Source organism: Thyridium curvatum (genome assembly GCF_004353045.1).
Source record: "Thyridium curvatum strain D216 chromosome Unknown NODE_25_length_444008_cov_73.864110, whole genome shotgun sequence".
Classification (NCBI taxonomy): domain Eukaryota; kingdom Fungi; phylum Ascomycota; class Sordariomycetes; order Thyridiales; family Thyridiaceae; genus Thyridium; species Thyridium curvatum.
The window spans coordinates 355,531-368,047 of record NW_022156780.1 but is presented as its reverse complement, the minus strand read 5'-3'; the positions used below and the strand labels follow the sequence as shown (position 1 = coordinate 368,047).

Here is a 12,517-nt window from a genome sequence, read left to right as displayed (position 1 = left end):
TCGGCACTATGAATCTGATAAAGATCAGCTTGGATCAAGGGGGGGTTCTGGAGGGCCATCTGTGCCTGGCAGGCCCACGTGTCGTCGGATCCCGATCTATCTTGTCGCGCGGCAACGGCGGCACTTCGAACACTGAAATCAAGATCCCGGAATCCGAGCATGGGACACGACACTCCTGTTCAGGGAGAGATGATCTGATAAAAATGCCCTTCCCCAATGATACATCGTCCCGAACTACCTGGCACTTTCCGCGGAGGGGGGGCTCGCGGACCGATTCCGGGGCTTCGGCAAGCTCCAGAAGACTGCAACGCTCCATCCTCCGCATCTCTGAGGGGGTGTGCGTGATGCAACCTCAGACGGACAGTCCTGCAGAGCATCTGATGTAGGTTCGAGGACGCCCCCTTCAGTGCCTTCCGACTTTCCGCGTCTTTATTTTCTTTTCTTATCCATCTCAGTCTTAAATTCAAGGGCACGATAATCCTGGGGGAAAAAGAAGTCCGTCCAGCAAATGTTAGTGGGACCGTGGTGGCTTGCTCACCGGTCAAACTCTTCCTGCCGATCAGCCACGCGCGCGCCCCCGTCTCGTCAACAGCCTTTTCCACTTTGGTAAAAGAGCGTGCGGAACAAAGTGTCGTTATGCATGAGACCATGTCCCAAAAAACAAAAGGGTGCTAGCCACCGCACAAGCATAACCGAGCCTGCAGACTATTTCATGCATGAACGCCGTTCGGAACAGACTTGTCACTCATCAGATCTTGGGGGTTTTTGCGGAGAAGTGTAAGTTTCTGCGTGGGCGGCTGCAAGGGACATCCCAGTCGTCAGGCTGACCAACCGCCTTGATGAGGACTCGATACGATACAAGGAAGCAAGAACCGAGGGAATTGGTTGAAGAAGCGAAATGGAGGCTTGTTGTCAACACAGACTTTTGCTATAATGGGGAAAAAAGATCTTTCGTTCAAAACTCAACTCCGCGTCGCTGAATAGAGCTTCCCCCACGCAATCTCTCTCCAAGCGCCGAGGGTTTTACAAACACCATGTCCGTTTTAACGTCTCTCTGTTGGAGTTCTTGCTTGTTTTCAAGGTTGTTTAAAGCTCTGTTGCAGACCACTGGCAAAACTTCTTCACTGGCTCTTGATATTGTGATTCATCGACCAGGAGTGGTGTTCTGCAATTGAAGAACATCCCAGTCTTTGAAACCATTGGTACTTGATAATGTTGGACAATACAGCTTAGTATTGTAGTATTTGCAGTATACTTCACTTGGTACTCATTCTCGAAGCCAGTATTATCAGAACGAGACATAAGGATCAACGTTGGGCTACATGAGTATATTGAGCATCTATCACAGTATTATGGTGTAGAGTTACATAGTGTCTAGGATATAAAATCAAAACATTCAATGTTGATTATACTTGAGCACGTTTCTCATTTGAGGTTTCGTTCCCTCTTGTTCGTTGATGTGCATTCGTGGGTTTGATATCTGACAGGTTAACGTTCGCGGCTACGGCCGGACGACTACTTACCCAAGGCGAAGACATGACAACTTTTCAATCAAGGGATCAAACAACGAAAGCAAACAATCTTTACGACAATATCAAGGAGAACGAGAATGACAATGGTCCTTGGCCCCAGTTCGCCGTGGACTGCATAGATGCGAGGAGCAATTAAGGTCCCGCGCGCGATCACGTGACTTCGCGATCGACTTTGACGTCGTCGATCGATTCATCGCAACGCTGGTCTTTTTCATCCACCACCTTCATCATCCACCCATACCATCTTTCCTTGGTCGTATGCGAGAGACGCTAGAGACTGTAAAGATTATGGCTGCAGTCGGCTGCTGAAACGCATGTCTCTTTCTCGGATTCATGTTTGTGCCATTCTAATCCATGACGACGCGAACGCCCTCCGCAGTCTCTCGCGCGTACGACAGGCAGCGCGGTGGCACGCGAAATCGTCACACTGCGGGTGTATTCTGGTCGCTGACACTATCCCTGCTATGACATCTCCTCCTCAGTCCTTTCGGGACTCGTCCCCGGCGGGCGCACCAGGCCGGAGGCGCTCCCGATTTACGTACCGGAACCTGAGCCAGCTTGCGTCCTTCTCTGCTGGTTGCCCCCTCAGAGTCATCGCCCACATTGATCTCGATGCGTTCTACGCGCAGTGTGAGATGGTCAGACTGAACGTCGGCGAAGACCAGCCTCTTGCAGTCCAGCAATGGTATGTTCATCTTCTGCAGTGGTGTCGTGTTTGTGTTCATCCGTGTTGACGAGCGACGACTAGGGAGGGCCTTATTGCCGTCAACTACCCGGCCCGGAAGTTCGGGATAGGACGCATGCGCAACGTCCAAGAAGCTAAAAAGCTCTGTCCAGAGCTGATTGCTCAGCATGTCGCAACCTGGAAGGAAGGAGACGAGAAGTGGGCTTATCACGACGATGCTGCCGCCAACATTGCTACTCATAAAGTTTCCCTTGATCCTTATCGTCTCGAATCTAGGAAGATCCTCTCCACAATCAAGGAGTCCCTCCCGTCCGACCTGCAAAAAGTAGAGAAGGCAAGCATTGACGAGGTCTTCCTCGACCTTTCCGGCCAGATCCACTCCATCTTGCTGCAGAGGTTCACGGAACTCGCACATCCACCACCGTACGATGACCCTTCAGAGCAGCTGCCGCTGCCCTCAATCAGTGCTCTTGACTGGGGAGCTGATGCCCTTGTGGATCTCGACGAGGTGGAGGCGGAGACAGAGGACCCGGACTGGGACGACGTGGCAATGCTCATCGGATCCGAGATCGTTCGAGAGGTCAGAGCGGCCGTTCGCCAGAAGCTAAAGTACACTTGCTCTGCTGGCATTGCCCACAACAAGATGCTTAGCAAGCTGGGGTCTGGGTACAAGAAGCCCAATCAGCAGACAGTCATACGTAACCGGGCGATCCGGCAATTCCTGGGCGATTTCAAAATCACAAAGATTAGAAATCTCGGCGGCAAGCTCGGGGATCAGGTCGTGGACACCTTCCAAAAAGAAACCGTCCAGGACTTGCTGTCGGTGCCCGTCGAGCAAATGAAACTGAAGCTTGGCGACGACACGGGCTTATGGGTGTACAACACGATTCGCGGGATCGATACGAGCGAGGTCAACTCTAGGACGCAGATAAAATCTATGCTGTCTGCCAAATCATTTCGGCCCAGCATCAACACCTACGAGCAGGGGGTCAAGTGGCTTCGTATTTTCGTTGCCGACATCTTTTCCCGATTGGTTGAAGAAGGCGTTCTTGAAAACAAGCGACGCCCAAAGACGATCAACCTGCACCATAGACATGGGGGCCAGACACGCTCTCGACAGAGTCCCATTCCTCAAGGCAAGATTCTTGACGAGGAGACACTGTTCGATCTCGCCAAAAATCTCCTCAGCCAGATTGTATTTGAAGGCAGGGTCTGGCCCTGCGCGAACCTGAGTCTCAGTGTTGGTGGATTCGAGGACGGCATCACAGGTAACAAGGGCATTGGCGCGTTCTTGGTCAGAGGGGAGGAGGCGCAAGCACTCAACACGGCCTCCTCAGCGGCCACTCACAGCCTGGGAAGCGGCCAGACATCTGCAGAGAAGAGAAAAGCGAATGGCGAAGGGCCCAGCATCGAGCGTTTCTTCTCCAAGAGGTCGACGCCAAACAGGACTGACTTTGCGGAATCCTCAGACATGCGCGCCGGGCATGACGACGTGGACCTGACATCACGGAGTCCCTCGACAGACCTGTATCAACAGGGGCCACCTGCAGGCTCGCCTGTCCCCAGTGTCGCAAAGAAGGAGGAAGAACAGCAGATGGGAGACAGTCTATATGCCTGTCCCCGCTGTGATTCACAGCTCGAGACACATGAAGCTCTGCAGAGCCACCAGGACTGGCATCTGGCCAAAGACCTCCAGGACGAAGAAGAACGTGGCACCCGAGCATTTGTCCACGGTGCATCCACCGCAATGCCTTCATCTGGCGGCGGGTCCAGGAAGGGCGGAGCGACGCAGTCCAAGAAGGCAGTGCGTTCCAGCAAGATCAGCCCCGGGCAAACAAAGCTCAAGTTTGGCTGAGGCAGCAAGATGCATCACGGGAAGCGGATGCAACAGCGGAACAAATCGGTGGAAAACGATATGAAGCCCCCTGCCTCAAATGAGACCTGCAAGGGCACGTCCTCTCCGATATTCGACCCGGACAGGGATTGAGATGTGCAGTTTCTCGAAGAAGCAGTTTACACGTCGCGACGGGCCCTCTCAACTCAGTTCGCCGACCGCCAGTGGACGCCACGGCATGGGCAGCTCGCAAAACGCAAGAACCTCATGCATGTTTGAATCATCCGAAGGCGACGTCGAAATCGTAAGTGGGCCTCGTTCTCACAGACTGCAGTAGAGACGGAACGATGACGGCGGGCACTTGCGCCTTGCATCCGGTACGTCATTCTAAGCTCTTCTTGGAACCCATACGGGCCAGGATGTCTGGCAACGGGCATCATCGCTGCCCTTTCCGGGGGAGGAACCAGGTTCGTGCTGCCGGGGTCATGGCAACCCACACGGCTGGGATATATCATTGATCGGCAGACAACTGTCATAACACCAGCTTGGAAGGAGTGTGTCAGGAAGCGCAGCACTGCGCAGCTCTGGTTGAGCCCTTGCAGCCTTCACTTTGGGTGCTCGCAGGAGAACTGTCAATGCTGTAAGGGCCCGCGCGATCGGTAGGAGGGTTTCCTCCTTCCCTGGGCACTATCAGGGAACGAACTGGAGAAGGCCGCTGCAGCTAAGCCGTGCGATGGCTAGTTTGACGGATTATTGTGGGCGGAAGACTTGTCAAAGCATTCGGCGGTCATGCCGGATCACTGTGCGGTGTCGTCAGGATGCTAACACGGCGGCGACGGCGGTGATTGGCTGGGCTGTTGGGTCAGGCACTAACCCCCTTGCACCTTTTGCGACATGGTTAGGCTCCATCCGTGCGTGCATTGATACCCAACCTAGCCAACTTTCCCAGCCATGCAACCCTGCGAGCCTGCACATCATGAAAAGGTACCTTTTTCTGACCAGAGCTTATTCTACCCAAGATTCCACGTTGCAATATCTCTATGGCTCTCGGCACCTGCCTGAGCATCCATCTACGTGCACCTGTGACCAGCCAGTGGCCCAAAGAGCACGTACGACAGTGACAGGTGTTGCATCGGGATGGGTCTTACATCAGCCTATGGCCAAACACCAGCCGCGAGTCGAGCTGCTCTGCCAGGACGAAACCCAATGCAGTGCGCAACAGGTATCCCGCAACACCTGCTGCATGAGCGAGCGAGTGAGTAAGTCTGGCAGACAAAAGTCGTGGTGTCAAGTTGCACCGAGCCTGTCGACCATAGAAAAAGGAGGACAGATCCCAGAGGCACCCCCGTCTTCTGGACGGACGGGAACACGAGCGGCGCTGTAAAAAAGACACTGCCGAATCTCTTGTCACCATCGTCCGTGTGTGACATGCATGTCCGAGCGAGTAGGAGGCCTGGGTTTGGATCGATTTGTTACCGTGCTCCGAAAAGGGTGTCGGTCAAGCGCTGGATTGGTGTTGAGAGGGGCCGCTAGGCGGACCGCCCCTCTCAAACCTGCACTAACACCACCAGCACGGAGCTGCCTGGCCTGGCCGGCCCAATATCAAGAACACCGAGAGATGGATGCCCTGGCAGTACTTGCAACGGGCCACCTGGAAACACACGTACAGCCTTGCGTGTTGCGTGTTGCGTGTTGCGTCAAGCGTGTGTATATGAAATATTGCTGCAGGGCGCGGCATGTGATGATGATGCTCTTTGGCTCCAGGCCGCCATCCTCACGAGCGTCCGGCATGGAAGTGATCAGAACATCACCTGGATCTCCCAGCCCAACTACAGGGAATTTCGGCACAGCCCATTTGTTACGCTTGCCTGTCTGATTCGTGGCGACGACAGGACCTGCTGCCCTTCCTGCCCTGCCACCTGCTCGTCATCCATACTTGCAGTAGACTGCCGCCGCTTGTGTAGGGAGACAACACACACACACCGCCCCCCCGTGCCGTCTGGGCCAACCACCAACCTCCACGCGCAATATTGCAAAACGCAACATTAAAACCTACACTTTTTGTGTTTTGTGTCCAGGGGGTGTGCGCGCGCTGCGCCAGAATTTCTGCCATTTCCGCAAGCTTGACACGGAAGAGAGGACAGGACATCTCCTCTCCTGATCCGTAATTGTTTTCCCCTGCCGAGAGCTTCTGGAACACAGCACGCTCCGCCGCTCTATGCCTCGTTGAGTATCGCAGTGGGGACCGGGCCGGAGCTGGACTTCCTTCAAAGCGTAGTTATCCTCGCGCGCTCTCTCGATCTGTGTGCCTTTTGCGTCGCGGCGCGCAAATCCGGGCCTCGCCCCCTTCGCGAGCTCTCCTGGACCGGCCGCAAGGTAGAAGAGAAAAGATCTGCTTTGGTGTCCCGGTTTTAATCCACGTCTGTTGCCTGTCGGTGCATGCTTACCTGGAGGCGACCATCTCTTTCAACGTAGCCCATCCCATCCCATCTGAGCAGCTACCTTAGTTCCTTGGGCCCAATCGCCACCTGCCAGGGATTCATTTCTTTCAGGCAGGCTTATGCGGGACCTTGCTGGCCAACGGCGAGGGAGGGACAGAAGAAAGAAGCCTTGTTGAGTGATGTCGATTCCTGTCCACACGGCGGTTCCTTGTCCATGCCCAACGTCGAGGTGGTTGAGCGTGTGGGCCAAGACGATTCGCCTGCCGCCGCAACCACTGAGTGCCGCTCGCGGTCGCCATTTGCTGCTCTGCTTTCTGCGGTCTGGTCCATCTGCCATCTTGGCCGTCTGGCGTGTCCCATATTGGTCTGCTGGCTGGTCTGGTCGTCTGCCTATCCCACCACTGCTGACCCACCTTTGGGCAAGCGCCGTTCCTCTTTTTCTTGCGGCCACCGCCCGCTTCCCCCCCCCCTCCGCCGCTCCATCCCATCTTCCCATCATTTTCCCTCCTCGGATCTTCCTCCCTTCTTCTTTTCTCAAACCATCTTCTTCCCCCGTCAAACAAACTAGGGAAAAACGACGACGACGACGACAACAACAACAACAACACCAGGTCTTGGCCCACATTAGCTGTCGAGCAGTCCCTTTCTCCATCGGCTCTCTTCTTCCTCCCCTTCTCTTTCCTCTCCTCGTCACGATAACCCCTCTCTCCGTCCCTCTCTCCGTCCCTCTCTCTCTCCCCTGCACACAGACCAGACGCAGAAAAGCCATGTCAAGACAACAGCGGGGTTCAGGCGCCACCGCCGCCGCCTCGATGGCTGCTCAATCGGGCCCCCGCCAAAACGAGTACTTTGTGCCTCGCGACGGTATTGACCGCGAGGTCATTACTGCGGACATCTGCCGCTATCTCGGCAACGATGCTCTTGTCCGCCCGGGAACGTACGATGTAAGTCATTTCCCCCATCATTTTCATTTTCTTGAATTTCCTGATGTGTCGGCAACGAGACTGACCCCTGCGTTTTCTACCCGACAGGACAACGGCCGTGTCATCCAGGGCTATTACATCACCGCATACAGGAATCTCACATCGGTGCGTGGCTAATTGAGCCTACCAAAACTGAACAAGAACCAAACAACGACGATGGGCGGTTGCTGATGTTTTTTTTCTTCCCTTTCCGACTGCAGGCCATGATTGCCGATCTGAAGGCCGACTCACAACGGTGGGACCAAGAGCGAAGGAAACATGGGTCTAGCCAAAATGGTACTCAGATACCGAGAGATTCACATGGCCTTCCTTCGAGAAGATCTAACTCTCCTACAGTTCGATACACGGAATCGCAAACGCGCTTCCAGCAGCAGGGTGACCACAGCTACGGCAGCGGTGGCTACCAGAACCTGAGGTACCCGGGCAACGAGGCCCCTGGCTACAGCTCTTCGAGCACAGCTGGTGCCTCGTCCTCTTACCCCGCCTATTCCAGCGGAGGTGGTATGTATCCTGGTCAGTATGCAGGCCAGTCGCCGCAATACTCGTCGCCGAGTACTGCCGACCCCCGGTATGTGGCTGCCCCCGTGCCCGGGTCCATGGGCGCCGCATACCAGATGCAGACGGAGCCGGTCGCGGTCGGGGCCTACCAACATGGGAGCAACTACCGTGTCTCGGACCAGTACAGCGCCGACCGGATGAACGTGGACTCGGGACCGCGGTACACTACCTCTGCGCAGCAGCAGCCCTACCAGACCAGCCAGGGCTATGCCTACCAGCAGGCCCCTGCGGGCAGTGCCGGGTACGCGCAGCCCGTCGACAACTTCTACGGCCGTGGTGCGTATCCTGCTACAACAACTCCTACCACGCAAGCGCCAGCGTCTGATTTCTTAGCATCTCCAGCAAGCAACCTGCCCGTAGGCTACAGCCCGACTCCAGATCCCACACAGTATGAAGAATCCCAACCCCAGCCCCCTCTCTCTCGCCCTGCGACCAAGGTCTCCTCCAGTGCACAGGCTCAAACCGGCAGCAGCGGATCCGGCCGAAGAGATCGCGACCAGCGCGATTCCCGCGATGCGACCGAGAAGCGTTCCCGACACCACCACTACCGGTAATGGGCCTGACCCTTGCTGGTTCTGGATGGGTCTTTGCTCTGCTTCAATCCCAATCCCAGGATGTGATCCCCTTGAGAGGATGATCCCCTAGCCCTCCCGCAGAAAGGCTCACTGCGGGCTTCCGCCTACCCACCATTGGAATGGACCACTCCGTTTTTTTCTCTTCCAAGCCTGGCTTCGTTGTCTTGCTTTGCTTTCCGTGGAATAGACCCCTGGAACACGAGGTCGACCCGAGACCTCGGGGATACCCTCCCCCGTGGAACCCCCCCTTTTTGGGAGTTGCAAAGTGCTTCTCTGTCACTGTGTCTGCATGGCCTGTGACTTCTTAATTCTCCGGTTTCGCCACGACCCTCCGACATGATCCGGGAGAGGTTGTTTCTTGATATTTTATTCCCCGGACTTGGACCCGATCTATCCTTCATCGGACCATTTTGAGGCTCAAGGCCCGGAGTTCCTCCTTTTTCCTTGATAACGACCGCATATATGGATGGGCGAAATGGTTTCACGAATCATGTTTTGTTTTTGCTGCTTCTGCCGCGAAGAGATCGAGGCAGAGTTGGGTTTGCGGTTGCATGTCTTTCTCCTTTATACCATCTCCAGGACTGGATTGGAAAAGAGCGTGACTTTTTTTTTTCGGGAGGGGATTGCTGCTTACAGTGTTTCCCTCTGCCTTGAAACCTTGCTGTCCGGATCCGACCACTTGGGCATCGCCGACGGGCGCAATTTGCCCCCGTCCCTTTTCTCTCTTGTTTCGTTTGGTCTGATTTCCCAAGAACGGCGAACTGGTTGGTGTTCAGCGTGTCTTTTTATCGCCCTGGTTGACTCTAACCAAACTAGCCACGGTCGAGGCCCGGACAGCAAGGTGAGTATTCTGGGGAGTGTATATATTAGTCTAACAACTGCAAAGGATTTCTCCGTTCCATCTCCGTTTTCTCACTCTGGAGCGCACGTCCCCAATGGATATCAAAATCGCATCTTTCTGCGCGCATCTGAGCTGACAAGAGCAGACGTGATCAAAAGCTAGCCAGCCTCCTGGATACCAAGCCTTGGACACATACCCCTGGACACCGGAACTGCCTTGGGCTGGACTCCAAATACCAAACCTGGGACAATCACTGCATCCGAGGATTCAAGAGCTACCCGCGCGGACCCTTCCTTTACTCTCTGGCGTTCTGTGGGACATGCAGACCGGGAGCAGACCCTGTTACTTGTTCTTTTACCTCGGGGAATACCGGCCGTGGACAAATGCAGTTGACCGTGCCGTTACGGCGCAGAGAGACATGCATTCAAACATTTTGGCATCAGTTGCCCTCGGGGTCAACGTCCCACCAAACGTCACAAGAATTGTTCTCAAATGAGGTCCAAGGTAAGGCATGCCATCCGATGCTTCTGGACCGAAAGATGATTGCGTCTTTCTTTCCCTCCCCGCGGACTTGAAGAAAAACAAACCTTTTTTTGGAAATATGTCTTCCGCTGCCCTCTGGTCTGCTCTACCTACCCCTGGATGACCCCCATCTGTTTGTTGCGTTTTGGGAAACTTCTTGCTTGTGCATGAATTCCTTGCCGCGGACAAAGTCCAGGAGATGCCTTGACATTGCTTCATCCAGCCATTGCTACCTACCCCAAGGGCCCAAGAGAGTACGTTTTTGGACGGACCCGTCGACCCGCCAGGGAAGGAGACTTGTTTCTACTGTTTGAGGCCCGTGTATGTCCTCCCAGACCCAGGTGAATATGTATTTGCTTGGACCGCTTCTGGAACCCCATCCCGTCCCGGTGGACGGTGGCGTTGGTTGGACCCTCTCATTCCCGGATCAACGAACCCCCCCGTGCCCGTGGGACTGTTTGATATACCATCACATCATCACCTGGGACCCGTACCTGGAAGTGTACAATGCCAAGGACAATTGTTTCCGATCGGAGGAGACTTCTGCGTGGACTTTTATTCGACTATCCTTTTGCAAATCTTCCTGGCTTATTTGGGGATACCCCGGCGCGGGCGCGTCTTTGCGATGACTTACTACCTACCCTTCTGGCTTCGTTGCCCCTTTCTGGAGCGGGCGGCTTTTTTGGAAGCAGTGGCACTGTTTGTTTGGGCCCATGACATGTGGTGTGATGTGGTGTGGCAAGGCTTTGCTTTTATCGGCGGGAGCGAATCATGATGGTGATGGGTGGGTGGTTGGTGACTGGCATCGCGGGATCATGGGGAGGTGTCAGGGAGTGGTTGTTTCTATCTCGTGTACTCGTTATGCATTGACTCTTTGTACTTTTTCGGTGTATTGCAGTTTGTGGCCTCAGGCTTTCTTTGGCTTTTGACAAATTTTGATTTGGGAACTTTGGTATATCATGTCTCTCTCTCGCGTGTGTCCTGAAGGCCGTTGCTGGTTGCTGTACCTTGAACGTGATCCTCTGCCTGTCTGTCGCCTGATGTTGTGACCCCCCAGGTTTCTAACTATGTTTGTATCACAGTTTGTTGCTTTTTTTGGCAGATGCCGAGAGCTACCCTAGGTAGCTTTTCAGCGCTCCAGGATCGACATGGGGATCTTCAGGGACATAATTACATCCACCAGACAAACAACCCGGGCGTATCCTCCTCCTCCTCCTCCTGCTCTGCTAGTTATGGTGGTTTTTCTAGTGTGCATAATTGATCATTGGAGACCTCGCCTCACAAGTGGCTGCAAGAAAAGAAGACGGATTTCCATCAAGGAGTATTTCGTACCTAACACCTTGATCAAGTGGCGATGCCACTCACTGGCTTTTACGGACTTGGAGGGGAAATGTAGAAGATCACAGAGTTAAAAACTGCCAGGGTGCCTGGTTACTATCTGTCTACATTTCTTGCAGCCACTTGCCTCACAAGTTCCCCGTAATCACGACCCGGGTCAGATTGAAAATACTGGGCGGCTTTTCCCACGCGAGCTAGGGGCGGTCGGCATCCGGGGCCGCTGCCCGACCAGGCCGAAAAGCGAATTCCCACCTACCTAGGTAGGGGAGGCATCGGTACGGGTAGCACCACCACGTAGTTACGTCTGGGAAAAGAAGCGGTGACACCGCCGGGGGGAGCAAAAGTCCCAAGGTAGCTACAGCAGGCAGGGGGGGTTTGGTTGGGCTGCAGTCAAAAAAAGTTCAGTTGACGGGAGTTGAGTGAGTCGGTCGGGCGGCGCATGTGGTTGCGGGCGCGGGCAGCAGCAGCATGAAGAAGAAAAAGACCCTGGCAGCGGGAAGAAAGGTGGGGGGTGGAACGGGGGGGGGCTCTTTGGGGCGGGATGTGTGCCATGCCATGCCATGCCTTTTTCTTCTTTCTTTCTTCTCGGCCTGGCCTTGGGCTGCCTGTGGCTGGCTGGTCTCTGAAGAGCAGGGTTCAACAATGAAGGCTTGGGAAGCACGAAAACCCTCGGTGCATTTTGTGCATGCATAGAGTGTACAGGGTCATGTCATGGCACACATACTCCGTACCTATGTCAGTCAGGTAGCGCTGGGTGATGCGATATACTAAACTACGAAGATTCTTTTTTTTTTTTTTTCAGCGGGCTATGCCGTGAGTATTGGGAGAGTGCTGGAGAGTTTGTGATATTTTGCAAGGTTATCGGGATCGGCATGAGTCCAGAGCCTTCGAGTATGCAGTTTTCCGTAACCAACAAACGTTTCCGTGGAGCCTCGACGCGGGCCGCGGCTTGCCATGCTCTCGAGGGAAGGGGAGATGTCTTGTTTGCCCCCCTCCTCCCCCCTCCCCGCAGAAAGCCTACAGCCTCACACTCACTCAGGCGAGGGCATGATGGTGTTGTTGTGTTGCACCGCATTTGGCGACCATGCAGTGGTCCGAATGTCTCGACCTACTTACTCTCCCCCGCCCCCCTGGCCATAGTACGCAGGCAGCATCCGGGCGGTTGGTCAGCTGGATGAGCCCCCTGGGATCGCTGGGTCTGTCATGCT

General features: G+C 54.8%; 2 protein-coding genes across 2 annotated transcripts; both read left to right on the top strand.

Moving 5' to 3' along the window:
- Positions 1 to 1,996: 1,996 nt before the first annotated feature.
- E0L32_005040 (uncharacterized protein) lies at positions 1,997 to 4,072 on the top strand (the record flags this gene model as incomplete). The annotated part of the gene is made up of 2 exons (XM_031139518.1): positions 1,997 to 2,217; positions 2,281 to 4,072. 2 exons carry the CDS (start codon positions 1,997 to 1,999, stop codon positions 4,070 to 4,072), a joined length of 2,013 nt encoding a protein of 670 aa, XP_030996642.1.
- A 3,232-nt stretch (positions 4,073 to 7,304) lies between these two features.
- On the top strand, positions 7,305 to 8,587 carry E0L32_005039 (uncharacterized protein; the record flags this gene model as incomplete). Its single annotated transcript, XM_031139517.1, has 2 exons — positions 7,305 to 7,436; positions 7,568 to 8,587. The coding sequence occupies 2 exons, from the start codon at positions 7,305 to 7,307 to the stop codon at positions 8,585 to 8,587; spliced, it is 1,152 nt and encodes a 383-aa protein (XP_030996641.1).
- Between the last annotated feature and the right edge of the window lie 3,930 nt (positions 8,588 to 12,517).